We start from the raw sequence: 14,678 nt of genomic DNA, 5'->3' as shown, positions 1-14,678 counted from the left end.
AGTTCAGACGCTGCCATATGGATGGTCCACGGCACCCCGGGTCTTTACCAAGGTAATGGCCGAAATGATGATATTCCTTCGAAGGAAGGGAATTTTAGTTATCCCTTACTTGGACGATTCCCTGATAAGGGTAAGATCCAGGGAACAGTTGGAGGTCGGTGTAGCAAGGTAGTGTTGCGGCAGCACGATTGGATTCTCAATATTCCAAAATCGCAGCTGGTACCGACGACTTGTCTTCTGTTCCTAGGGATGATCCTGGACACAGTCCAGAAAAAGGTGTTTCTCCCGGAGGGGAAAGCCAGGGAGTTATCCGAGCTAGTCAGGAACCTCCTAAAACCGAGCCAAGTCTCGGTGCATCAATGCACAAGGGTTCTGGGTAAAATGGTGGCTTCCTACGAAGCAATCCCATTCGGCAGATTCCACGCAAGAACTTTCCAGTGGGACCTGCTGGACAAATGGTCCGGGTCGCATCTTCAGATGCATCAGCGGATAACCCTGTCACCAAGGACAAGGGTGTCCCTCCTGTGGTGGTTGCAGAGTGCTCATCTTCTAGAGGGCCGCAGATTCGGCATTCAGGACTGGGTCCTGGTGACCACGGATGCCAGCCTGCGAGGCTGGGGAGCAGTCACACAGGGAAGGAATATCCAGGGCTTATGGTCAAGCCTGGAGACATCACTTCACATAAATATCCTGAAGCTAAGGGCCATTTACAATGCTCTAAGCTTAGCAAGACCTCTGCTTCAAGGTCAGCCGGTGTTGATCCAGTCGGACAACATCACGGCAGTCACCCACGTAAACAGACAGGGTGGCACAAGAAGCAGGAGGGCAATGGCAGAAGCTGCAAGGATTCTTCGCTGGGCGGAAAATCATGTGATAGCACTGTCAGCAGTATTCATTCCGGGAGTGGACAACTGGGAAGCAGACTTCCTCAGCACGACCTCCACCCGGGAGAGTGGGGACTTCACCCAGAAGTCTTCCACATGATTATAAACCGTTGGGAAAAACTCGACAGGTATTGCGCCAGGTCAAGGGACCCTCAGGCAATAGCTGTAGACGCTCTGGTAACACCGTGGGTGTACTAGTCAGTGTATGTGTTCCCTCCTCTGCCTCTCATACCCAAGGTACTGAGATTGATAAGATGGAGAGGAGTAAGCACTATATTCGTGGCTCCGGATTGGCCAAGAAGGACTTGGTAACCGGAACTTCAAGAGATGCTCACGGAGGATCCGTGGCCTCTACCTCTAAGAAGGGACCTGCTCCAACAAGGACCCTGTCTGTTCCAAGACTTACCGCGGCTGCGTTTGACGGCATGGCGGTTGAACGCCGGATCCTGAAGGAAAAAAGGCATTCCGGATGAAGTCATCCCTATCCTGATCAAAGCCAGGAAGGATGTAACCGCAAAACATTATCACCGCATTTGGCGAAAATATGTTGCGTGGTGCGAGGCCAGTAAGGCCCGACGGAGGAAATTCAACTGGGTCGATTCCTACATTTCCTGCAAACAGGAGTGTCTATGGGCCTGAAATTGGGGTCCATTAAGGTTCAAATTTCGGCCCTGTCAATTTTCTTCCAAAAAGAACTAGCTTCAGTCCCTGAAGTTCAGACGTTTGTAAAAGGGGTACTGCATATACAGCCTCCTTTTGTGCCTCCAGTGGCACTTTGGGATCTCAATGTAGTTTTTTGGGTTCCAAAAGTCACATTGGTTTGAACCACTTAAATCTGTGGAGTTAAAATATCTCACATGGAAAGTGGTCATGCTGTTGGCCCTGGCCTGGGCCAGGCGCGTGTCAGAATTGGCGGCTTTATCCTGTAAAAGCCCTTATCTGATTTTCCATTCGGACAGGGCGGAATTGAGGACTCGTCCTCAGTTTCTCCCTAAGGTGGTTTCAGCGTTTCACCTGAACCAACCTATTGTGGTGCCTGCGGCTACTAGGGACTTGGAGGACTCCAAGTTGCTAGACGTTGTCAGGGCCCTGAAAATATATGTTTCCAGGACGGCTGGAGTCAGAAAATCTGACTCGCTGTTTATCCTGTATGCACCCAACAAGCTGGGTGCTCCTGCTTCTAAGCAGACTATTGCTCGTTGGATTTGTAGTACAATTCAGCTTGCACATTCTGTGGCAGGCCTGCCACAGCCAAAAATCTGTAAATGCCCACTCCACAAGGAAGGTGGGCTCATCTTGGGCGGTTGCCCGAGGGGTCTCGGCTTTACAACTTTGCTGAGCAGCTACTTGGTCAGGAGCAAATACGTTTGTAAAATTCTACAAAATTGATACCCTGGCTGAGGAGGACCTGGAGTTCTCTCAATTGGTGCTGCAGAGTCATCCGCACTCTCCCGCCCGTTTGGGAGCTTTGGTATAATCCCCATGGTCCTTACGGAGTCCCCAGCATCCACTTAGGACGTTAGAGAAAATAAGAATTTACTTACCGATAATTCTATTTCTCGTAGTCCGTAGTGGATGCTGGGCGCCCATCCCAAGTGCGGATTGTCTGCAATACTGGTACATAGTTATTGTTACCAAAAAATCGGGTTATTGCTGTAGTGAGCCATCTTTTCTAGAGGCTCCTCTGTTATCATGCTGTTAACTGGGTTCAGATCACAAGTTGTACGGTGTGATTGGTGTGGCTGGTATGAGTCTTACCCGGGATTCAAAATCCTTCCTTATTGTGTACGCTCGTCCGGGCACAGTATCCTAACTGAGGCTTGGAGGAGGGTCATAGGGGGAGGAGCCAGTGCACACCAGATAGTCCTAAAGCTTTCTTTAGATGTGCCCAGTCTCCTGCGGAGCCGCTATTCCCCATGGTCCTTACGGAGTCCCCAGCATCCACTACGGACTACGAGAAATAGAATTATCGGTAAGTAAATTCTTATTATTGGCATTATACCCTTTCCCGCCAGAGGTTAGGGCGCGTTGGGAAACACCCCCTAGGGTAGATAAGGCGCTCACACGCTTATCAAAACAAGTGGCGTTACCGTCTCCTGATACGGCCGCCCTCAAGGAACCAGCTGATAGGAAGCTGGAAAATATCCTAAAAAGTATATACACACATACTGGTATTATACTGCGACCAGCAATCGCCTCAGCCTGGATGTGCAGTGCTGGGGTGGCTTGGTCGGATTCCCTGACTGAAAATATTGATACCCCGGACAGGGACAATATATTATTGACTATAGAGCATTTATAGGATGCATTTCTATATATGCGAGATGCACAGAGGGATATTTGCACTCTGGCATCAAGAGTAAGTGCGCTGTCCATTTCTGCCAGAAGAGGGTTATGGACGCGACAGTGGTCAGGTGATGCGGATTCCAAACGGCATATTAAAGTATTGCCGTATAAAGGGGAGGAGTTATTTGGGGTCGGTCTATCGGACCTGGTGGCCACGGCAACGGCTGGGAAATCCACCTTTTTACCCCAGGTCACCTCTCAGCAGAAAAAGACACCGTCTTTTCAGGCTCAGTCCTTTCGTCCCCATAAGGGCAAGCGGGCAAAAGGCCACTCATATCTGCCCCGGGGCAGAGGAAGGGGAAAAAGACTGCAGCAGACAACCTCTTCCCAGGAACAGAAGCCCTCCCCCGCTTCTGCCAAGTCCTCAGCATGACGCTGGGGCCTTACAAGCGGACTCAGACACGGTGGGGGCCCGTCTCAAGAATTTCAGCGCGCAGTGGGCTCACTCGCAAGTGGACCCCTGGATCCTGCAGGTAGTATCTCAGGGGTACAAATTGGAATTCGAGACGTCTCCCCCTCGCCGGTTCCTGAAGTCTGCTTTACCAACGTCTCCCCCCGACAGGGAGGCGGTATTGGAAGCCATTCACAAGCTGTATTCCCAGCAGGTGATAATCAAGGTACCCCTCCTACAACAGGGAAAGGGGTATTATTCCACGCTGTTTGTGGTACCGAAGCCGGACGGCTCGGTGAGACCTATTTTAAATCTGAAATCCTTGAACACTTACATACAAAGGTTCAAATTCAAGATGGAATCACTCAGAGCAGTGATAGCGAACCTGGAAGAAGGGGACTATATGGTGTCTCTGGACATCAAGGATGCTTACCTCCATGTCCCAATTTGCCCTTCTCACCAAGGGTACCTCAGGTTTGTGGTACAGAACTGTCACTATCAGTTTCAGACGCTGCCGTTTGGATTGTCCACGGCACCCCGGGTCTTTACCAAGGTAATGGCCGAAATGATGATTCTTCTTCGAAGAAAAGGCGTCTTAATTATCCCTTACTTGGACGATCTCCTGATAAGGGCAAGGTCCAGAGAACAGTTAGAGGTCGGAGTAGCACTATCTCAAGTAGTACTACGACAGCACGGATGGATTCTAAATATTCCAAAATCGCAGCTGATTCCGACGACACGTCTGCTGTTCCTAGGGATGATTCTGGACACAGTACAGAAAAAGGTGTTTCTCCCGGAGGAGAAAGCCAGGGAGTTATCCGACCTAGTCAGGAACCTCCTAAAACCAGGCCAAGTGTCAGTGCATCAATGCACAAGGGTCCTGGGAAAAATGGTGGCTTCTTACGAAGCGATTCCATTCGGCAGATTCCACGCAAGAACTTTTCAGTGGGATCTGCTGGACAAATGGTCCGGATCGCATCTTCAAATGCATCAGCGGATAACCCTGTCTCCAAGGACAAGGGTGTCTCTCCTGTGGTGGTTACAGAGTGCTCATCTTCTAGAGGGCCGCAGATTCGGCATTCAGGTCTGGGTCCTGGTGACCACGGATGCCAGCCTGAGAGGCTGGGGAGCAGTCACACAGGGAAGAAATTTCCAGGGCTTGTGGTCAAGCATGGAAACGTCACTCCACATAAATATCCTGGAACTAAGGGCCATTTACAATGCCCTAAGTCAGGCAAGGCCTCTGCTTCAGGGTCAGCCGGTGTTGATCCAGTCGGACAACATCACGGCAGTCGCCCACGTAAACAGACAGGGCGGCACAAGAAGCAGGAGGGCAATGACGGAAGTTGCAAGGATTCTTCGCTGGGCGGAAAATCATGTGATAGCACTGTCAGCAGTGTTCATTCCGGGAGTGGACAACTGGGAAGCAGACTTCCTCAGCAGACACGACCTCCACCCGGGGGAGTGGGGACTTCACCCAGAAGTCTTCCACATGATTGTGAACCGTTGGGAAAAACCAAAGGTGGACATGATGGCGTCCCGCCTCAACAAAAAACTGGACAGATATTGCGCCAGGTCAAGGGACCCTCAGGCAATAGCTGTGGACGCTCTGGTAACACCGTGGGTGTACCAGTCAGTGTATGTGTTCCCTCCTCTGCCTCTCATACCCAAGGTACTGAGAATCATAAGAAGGAGAGGAGTAAGGACTATACTCGTGGCTCCGGATTGGCCAAGAAGGACTTGGTACCCGGAACTTCAAGAGATGCTCACGGAAGACCCGTGGCCTCTACCTCTAAGAAAGGACCTGCTCCAGCAGGGACCATGTCTGTTCCAAGACTTACCGCGGCTGCGTTTGACGGCATGGCGGTTGAACGCCGGATCCTGAAGGAAAAAGGCATTCCGGATGAAGTCATCCCTACCCTGATCAAAGCCAGGAAGGATGTAACTGTGCAACATTATCACCGTATTTGGCGTAAATATGTTGCGTGGTGTGAGGCCAGGAAGGCCCCTACAGAGGAATTTCAACTGGGTCGTTTCCTGCATTTCCTGCAAACAGGACTGTCTATGGGCCTAAAATTAGGGTCCATTAAGGTTCAAATTTCGGCCCTGTCAATATTCTTCCAAAAAGAACTAGCTTCAGTTCCTGAAGTTCAGACGTTTGTCAAGGGGGTACTGCATATACAGCCTCCTTTTGTGCCTCCAGTGGCACCTTGGGATCTCAATGTAGTTTTGGGGTTCCTAAAATCACATTGGTTTGAACCACTCACCACTGTGGACTTAAAATATCTCACATGGAAAGTGGTAATGCTGTTAGCCCTGGCTTCAGCCAGGCGTGTCTCAGAATTGGCGGCTTTATCCTATAAAAGCCCTTACCTAATTTTTCATACGGACAGGGCAGAATTGAGGACTCGTCCTCAATTTCTCCCTAAGGTGGTTTCAGCATTTCACTTAAACCAGCCTATTGTGGTGCCTGCGGCTACTAGGGACTTGGAGGATTCCAAGTTGCTGGACGTAGTCAGGGCCCTGAAAATATATGTTTCCAGGACGGCTGGAGTCAGAAAATCTGACTCGCTGTTTATCCTGTATGCACCCAACAAGCTGGGTGCTCCTGCTTCTAAGCAGACTATTGCTCGTTGGATTTGTAGTACAATTCAGCTTGCACATTCTGTGGCAGGCCTGCCACAGCCAAAATCTGTAAAAGCCCATTCCACACGGAAAGTGGGCTCATCTTGGGCGGCTGCCCGAGGGGTCTCGGCTTTACAACTTTGCCGAGCAGCTACTTGGTCAGGGGAAAACACGTTTGCTAAATTCTACAAATTTGATACCCTGGCTGAGGAGGACCTGGAGTTCTCTCATTCGGTGCTGCAGAGTCATCCGCACTCTCTCGCCCGTTTGGGAGCTTTGGTATAATCCCCATGGTCCTTTCGGAGTCCCCAGCATCCACTAGGACGTCAGAGAAAATAAGAATTTACTTACCGATAATTCTATTTCTCATAGTCCGTAGTGGATGCTGGGCGCCCATCCCAAGTGCGGATTGTCTGCAATACTTGTACATAGTTATTGTTACAAAAATCGGGTTATTATTGTTGTGAGCCATCTTTTCAGAGGCTCCTTCTGTTATCATGCTGTTAACTGGGTTCAGATCACAAGTTGTACGGTGTGATTGGTGTGGCTGGTATGAGTCTTACCCGGGATTCAAAATCCTTCCTTATTGTGTACGCTCGTCCGGGCACAGTATCCTAACTGAGGCTTGGAGGAGGGTCATAGGGGGAGGAGCCAGTGCACACCAGGTAGTCCTAAAGCTTTTACTTTTGTGCCCAGTCTCCTGCGGAGCCGCTATTCCCCATGGTCCTTTCGGAGTCCCCAGCATCCACTACGGACTATGAGAAATAGAATTATCGGTAAGTAAATTCTTATTTTTTACATGCATCCATGTGCAGACCGGGCCGGTACGGCGCTGCGGCAGTCCATGTAATATGTTTTTAAATGTAAAAGTATTATTAGATTATGTTGCTAGTACCCCTTACACCTTGGGGCCCCTCAGAGCCTCGGGGCCCGGTATGTGGGTACCCTTTGTACCCTCCTGTCGCCGGGCCTGGGTAATATACTGTATGTGGTGTGTCTTTCATTTCTCATACCCTAGCAAGTCTTTACAGAGGTGAATAAATAATCACTCTGACTTATGGGTGAGCGTGACTCGTGGTAAACTGGGTGTAAACCTTTTGAATTACAAAAGTGGTGGTGTCGTTATTTACTTATCCTCCTACTCATTCACTTATTGTGTAAGGAAAATTTGTCATACACTTTATGAGCAGCGTAAAGTAAAAGCAACTACATAGTAAAATGTTTCTTATTTAAAAAATATTGGGGGTCATTCCGAGTTGTTCGCTCGCAAGCTGCTTTTAGCAGCTTTGCACACGCTAAGCCGCCGCCTACTGGGAGTGAATCTTAGCTTATCAAAATTGCGAACGAAAGATTAGCAAAATAGCGAATAGACACCTCTTAGCAGTTTCTGAGTAGCTCCACACTTACTCGGCATCTGCGATCAGTTCAGTGCTTGTCGTTCCTGGTTTGACGTCACAAACACACCCAGCGTTCGGCCAGACACTCCTCCGTTTCTCCAGCCACTCCCGCGGTTTTCCCAGAAACGGTAGCGTTTTTTCGCACACACCCATAAAACGGCCTGTTTCCGGCCAGAAACACCCACTTCCTGTCAATCACATTACGATCACCAGAACGAAGAAAAAACCTCATAATGCCGTGAGTAAAATACCTAACTGCATAGCAAATTTACTTGGCGCAGTCGCACTGCGGACATTGCGCATGCGCATTAGCGACTAATCGCTCCGTTGCGAGAAAAAAATACAGAACGAACAACTCGGAATGACCCCCATTGTTCTAGAAAGAAATATTATTGTGTATAAGATATTCAAACATGAAATTCTTTACAAAATAGATCACCTTATGTTTGTCATTTTGTATATGAAAAACTACCATATCTGTAAAGGATAGTAAACTAATAAGTAAATTCTAACATTAATAATATATGACATATACTTCTAAGCAGAAGTTTATACTGATTTTCAGCTCCTACAAAACATTTGCTATTACCTTCCTGTTGATGGTAAAGGTAAATTCAAAGGAAGCCTAATTTACATCCTGCCAAAGAAATTTGCTTTTAGTCCATCTTCTGTCACTTTTCTTTTCTTTTTGTTTGTTTTCTTACCTAGAGATTTTTTTTAATCTTTATTTTCATGTATCAGCAGTAAAAATAAACAAATAAAAGGAAATAACAAATGCTCGGTAAAGTGTAACATAGGCACATATATAAATGCGTAACACATGCATTGATATAGTTCCACAGTAAGAAATATATGACCTAAATAATAAATTTGACTACATTTTTGGAGAAAAATATAAAGGTAAAGTGAATAGGGGTTAAGTTGATTTAAAGAAAAAAAAAGTTTGAGGGAACGTAATGGTACAGGACTAGTAGCTAGAGGGCAATGGTGTCTTAACCACTTAACTGACGATTTGTTTAGACGAAAACCGCTCCGAAATTGTCGGGTTTTTTTTATGAGTGAATTAAGTGAAGAACATGACTTTAACCCCATCCCAAATGATTTTAGTTACAAAAAAAAAGGAAGAAATTTTTGTTATTTAAAAAAAATATATTTTCCCCAAACATCGAAACATCATTCGGGAACATTGCGACTATCGCGGCTTTCATTTTGAAAGCCGGGGCAGCCTGCAGGTATACAGGGGGGTCTGGGGGTGGCTTGGGAGGGTTAATTTACTCTCCCCAGCGGCTGTAGTTGCCTGCAGCTGCTGGAGGGGGGGATCCTGCCGTACTGACCGATCAGCAGTGATCGTCAGCACGGCAATCAGTGGGGGAGAGTGCAGGGAGGCAGAGGGACCTTCCGGTCCCTCTGATAGCAGCAGTGGAGGGAAGTTTCTCTTCCCTGCCACTGCTAACACTCTCTATCTGACTGGTCGCATCCTGTGCGACCAGGTCAGATAGAGCACTTGCAGGCATGGTCACATCTGATGCGACCATGCCAGGCAAGTGGTTCAACTCACAATGGTAGAATAAGGTGTGTGATGATTTTTCCCACCATGAATGGGGTGAGGTGGATTGACCTTATGCTAATGTTAGTGAAACGTTTCCTAAGGTGTACAAGCGAGTGCCTGAATGTGCAAGGGTTGGGACATTTACGTTGTGTGTCCTTAGAAGCAACAATCTTGTTTGGGGCATCTTTTCCTCTACCATTTTATTATGGAAACTTGCCCCATGCTAGGTGCAGATTCTCTGTCACAGTATCGCCACTAATGTTAGCGATTAATCATCTGCATTCATAATCAATTATGTGACACGCCCATAACATGCCCATCAGACAGTGTATCTCTGTGCGACTAAATAGCCACCTCCCAGTCACCGGCCAATACATTTCCAATACATTTCTGAGACCATGCATCTCAATCGCTACTGTGAGCCTGTGCGTATGCAACATGGGATATGCTGTTTGACTTTAATAACTTTAGGGGTCTATTTACTAAGCCTTGGACGGAGATAAAGTACCAGCCAATCAGTGTCTAACTGCCATGTCACAGGCTGGGTTTAAAAAATGGCAGTTAGGAAGCTAATTGACTGGTACTTTATCTCCATCTACTTTATCTCTGTCCATGGTTTAGTAAATAGACCCCTTAGACTCATGCGCCACTGAAGTACATTGACCATTGCGCAAATATCAGAATCAGGCCGCTACTCTCTATGCGCAGCCATGGTGTTCATAATTATCTGAACATGTGACCTCTATGTGTAGGCAGTAGGTTATATGACCCATGGCCCTTATGTCCCAAATTAGTTTTTCAATCGTGAGTAGGGTCAATGGACAGAGTATCTTCCAGTTTGGGCTGTTAGGCCCTTAGCTACTGTTAATATTTTGCTACCAATTTCCTAGTTCATTTATTGAAATTGAAAGTATAGCTTTAGTGACCAATTACCACCCGTGTAAGCCAAGGCACAATGGCCCTCATTCCGAGTTGTTCGCTCGCTAGCTGCTTTTAGTAGCATTGCACACGCTAGGCCGCCGCCCTCTGGGAGTGTATCTTAGCATAGCAGAATTGCGAACGAAAGATTAGCAAAACTGCTACTAAATAATTATTTGCTGTTTCTGAGTAGCTCCAGACCTACTCGCAGATTGCGATCAGCTCAGTCCATTTAGTTCCTGGTTTGACGTAACAAACACGCCTTGCGTTCGGCCAGCCACTCCCCCGTTTCTCCAGACACTCCCGCGTTTTTCCCTGACACGTCTGCGTTTTTTAGCACACTCCCGGAAAACGCTCAGTTACCACCCAGAAACGCCCCTTTCCTGTCAATCATTCACCGATCAGCAGTGCGGCTGAAAAGCGTTGCACGAACACCAGCAAATCTACTAAGTTTTGTGTTAAATAACTTAGCGCATGCGCGCTGCGTACCATGCGCATGCGCATTTAGCAACAAATCGCAGCATAGCGAAAATCGGCAACGAGCGAACAACTCGGAATGACCCCCAATTTCTCATAATATATAGGGTTTTTTTTCCAATCAATAATTAGCATTGCTTTTCTCACAGCTTCTTAAATCAATATTATGTGTTATCCAAAGTATGCAATTCTGTATATTTAATTCTAAATGCAGTCTGCTGGGCAAGGAAAATAGTATAGCTTTCTCCGATGGTCACATAGCTTAAAATGAATGTATTTATTCCTGTCTCATGGTTTACTTTCAGGGTGGCAGCCAAGATGGTTTCTCCTGTGTGGCGGTATACTGTCCTATTACGACTCCAAGGAAGATGCATGGAAAGGTTGTAAAGGAAGCATCCAAATGGCTGTGTGTGAAATTCAAGGTATAGTGATGTACATATAACATCTGGCAATATGTGATTCTAGAGGTTTTCAACTGACTTTAGCATAAAGGGCCAGATGTGCTAATCCTTGAAAAATTATACATTTCACGGTGATATAGTGCCAGCCAGTCAGCTCCCAACTGTCATTTTCCAAACCCGGCCTCTGACATGACAGGAGCTGATTGGCTGGTACTTTATCACTGTGAAATGTATCACTTTTTAAGGCTTAGTACATCTCCCCCTTATGTGTGTATTCAATTACTGTCGGATCCTATCCAACAATTCAGTATTCAATTTGAGGCCAAATCCAACAGATTTTGGCCGTTTTCAACAATGTCAATCCGACTTCTTTTAAAGTCGGATTGACATTGTCGAAAAAGGACCAAAAACCTGTTGTATTTGGCCGCAAATTCGACAAAAACACGTGGATCCACGGCTAATCCGCCGATTCGCGTGTTTTCCGACAAGTCGAAAATTCTGACAAGTCAGAAAAAAGGCACCACAAATGAATAGGTTGAATCAAGATTCAATCTAAAAATGTCGGAATTTGCAGTTTTTCCAACAATTCAGAATTTCTGACTACAATTGAATAGACCCGTTATTAGTCTGATATATACAGATATATACGTTCATCGTCTGCAGATCCACTCTGTCAGTCCCTCCATTGGTTACCTGTACTCTACCGCATTCAATATAAAATACTTTCTCTAACGTCCTAGTGGATGCTGGGGACTCCGTCAGGACCATGGGGATTAGCGGCTCCGCAGGAGACAGGGCACAAAAAGTAAGCTTTTAGGATCACATGGTGTGTACTGGCTCCTCCCCCTATGACCCTCCTCCAAGCCTCAGTTAGGTTTTTGTGCCCGTCCGAGCAGGGTGCAATCTAGGTGGCTCTCATAAAGAGCTGCTTAGAAAAAGTTTTTTAGGTTTCTTATTTTCAGTGAGTCCTGCTGGCAACAGGCTCACTGCTACGAGGGACTTAGGGGAGAGAAGTGAACTCACCTGCATGCAGGATGGATTTGCTTCTTAGGCTACTGGACACCATTAGCTCCAGAGGGATCGAACACAGGCCCAGCCATGGAGTCCGGTCCCGGAGCCGTGCCGCCGACCCCCCTTGCAGATGCCGAAGTTGAAGAGGTCCAGAGGTCCGGAAACAGGCGGCAGAAGACTTTCAGTCTTCATAAGGTAGCGCACAGCACTGCAGCTGTGCGCCATTGTTGTCGGCACACTTCACACCAGCGGTCACTGAGGGTGCAGGGCGCTGGGGGGGGGGCGCCCTGGGCAGCAATGTATAATACCTTTTTCTATGGCTAAAATACATCACATATAGCCCTTGAGGCTATATGGATGTATTTAACCCCTGCCATATATCGCAAACTCCGGGAGAAGAGCCCGCCGTTTTAGGGGGCGGGGCCTATTCTCCTCAGCACACAGCGCCATTTTCCTGCTCAGCTCCGCTGTGAGGAAGGCTCCCAGGACTCTCCCCTGCACTGCACTACAGAAACAGGGTAAAACAGAGAAGGGGGGCATATTTTGGCGATATTTTTATATATTAAGCTCATATAACAGAAACAACACCTTTTAGGGTTGTTTATATACATTTTTATAGCGCTTTGGTGTGTGCTGGCAAACTCTCCCTCTGTCTCCCCAAAGGGCTAGTGGGGTCCTGTCTTCGATAAGAGCATTCCCTGTGTGTCTGCTGTGTGTCGGTACGTGTGTGTCGACATGTATGAGGACGATGTTGGTGTGGAGGCGGAGCAATTGCCGGTAATGGTGATGTCACCCCCTAGGGAGTCGACACCGGAATGGATGGCTTTAATTATGGAATTACGTGATAATGTTAGTACGCTGCAAAAGTCAGTTGACGACATGAGACGGCCGGAAAACCAGTTAGTACCTGTCTAGGCGTCTCAGGCACCGTCAGGGGCTGTAAAACGTCCCTTACCTCAGTCAGTCGACACAGGTACCGACACAGATGAATCTAGTGTCGACGGTGAAGAAAGAAACGTATTTTCCAATAGGGCCACACGTTATATGATCACGGCAATGAAGGAGGCTTTGCATATCTCTGATACTGCAGGTAACTCAAAGGGGGGTATTATGTGGGGTGTGAAAAAACTACCTGTAGCTTTTCCAGAATCAGAGGAATTGAATGACGTGTGTGATGAAGCGTGGGTTAACCCCGATAGAAAACTGCTAATTTCAAAGAAGTTATTGGCATTATACCCTTTCCCACCAGAGGTTAGGGCGCGCTGGGAAACACCCCCTAGGGTGGATAAGGCGCTCACACGCTTATCAAAACAAGTGGCGTTACCGTCTCCTGATACGGCCGCCCTCAAGGATCCAGCTGATAGGAGGCTGGAAACTACCCTGAAGAGTATATACACACATACTGGTGTTATACTGCGACCAGCAATAGCCTCAGCCTGGATGTGCAGTGCTGGGGTGGTGTGGTCGGATTCCCTGACTGAAAATATTGATACCCTGGATAGGGACAGTATTTTATTGACTATAGAGCAATTAAAGGATGCTTTTCTTTATATGCGAGATGCTCAGAGGGATATTTGCACTCTGGCATCGAGAGTAAGTGCGATGTCCATATCTGCCAGAAGAAGTTTATGGACGCGACAGTGGTCAGGTGATGCGGATTCCAAACGGCATATGGAAGTATTGCCGTATAAAGGAGAGGAATTATTTGGGGTCGGTCTATCGGATCTGGTGGCCACGGCAACAGCCAGAAAATCCACTTTTTTACCTCAGGTCACCTCCCAACAGAAAAAGACACCGTCTTTTCAGCCGCAGTCCTTTCGTTCCTATAAGAACAAGCGGGCAAAAGGACAGTCATATTTGCCCAGAGGCAAAGGAAGGGGTAAGAGGGTGCAGCAAGCAACTACTTCCCACGAACAGAAGCCCTCCCCGGCTTCTACAAAGCCCTCAGCATGACGCTGGGGCTGTGCAAGCGGACTCAGGGGCGGTGGGGGGTCGACTAAAGATTTTCAGCACACAGTGGGCGCGCTCACAGGTGGACCCTTGGATCCTGCAGGTAGTATCTGAGGGTTACAAGTTGGAATTCGAAAAGTCTCCCCCTCGCCGGTTCCTAAAGTCTGCTTTACCAACGTCTCCCTCAGAAAGGGCGACTGTATTGGAAGCCATTCACAAGCTGTATTCTCAGCAGGTGATAGTCAAGGTACCCCTCCTACAACAGGGAAAGGGGTATTATTCCACACTATTTGTGGTACCGAAGCCGGACGGTTCGGTAAGACCTATTCTAAATCTGAAATCCCTGAACCTGTACATACAGAAATTCAAGTTCAAGATGGAGTCACTCAGAGCAGTGATAGCGAATCTGGAAGAAGGGGACTTCATGGTGTCCCTGGACATAAAAGATGCTTATCTGCATGTCCCAATTTACCCTTCACACCAAGGGTATCTCAGGTTCGTGATACAAAACTGTCATTATCAGTTTCAAACGCTGCCGTTTGGTTTGTCCACGGCACCTCGGGTCTTTACCAAGGTAATGGCCGAAATGATGGTTCTTCTACGAAGAAAAGGCGTATTAATTATCCCTTACTTGGACGATCTCCTGATAAGGGCAAGGTCCAGAGAACAGCTGGAAGTCGGAGTAGCACTAACCCAAGTAGTGCTTCAACAACACGAGTGGATTCTGAA

General features: G+C 47.5%; 1 protein-coding gene across 3 annotated transcripts in view; it reads left to right on the top strand.

Annotated features, from left to right (window-relative positions):
- PLEKHA8 (pleckstrin homology domain containing A8) overlaps positions 1–14,678 on the top strand; it is a 183,260-nt gene that overhangs the window by 19,084 nt on the left and 149,498 nt on the right. For all 3 annotated transcript variants that reach the window (XM_063921956.1, XM_063921955.1, XM_063921957.1), the window contains exon 2: positions 10,893–11,009. In XM_063921956.1, the coding sequence (XP_063778026.1) occupies positions 10,893–11,009 (117 nt within the window). The remainder of the gene's footprint in view (positions 1–10,892; positions 11,010–14,678) is intronic.

The sequence above is a fragment of the Pseudophryne corroboree genome, chromosome 5, assembly GCF_028390025.1.
Source record: "Pseudophryne corroboree isolate aPseCor3 chromosome 5, aPseCor3.hap2, whole genome shotgun sequence".
Taxonomy (NCBI): Eukaryota; Metazoa; Chordata; class Amphibia; order Anura; family Myobatrachidae; genus Pseudophryne; species Pseudophryne corroboree.
Note: the sequence above shows the minus strand (reverse complement) of the source record. Positions and strands in the feature narration are given on the sequence as shown.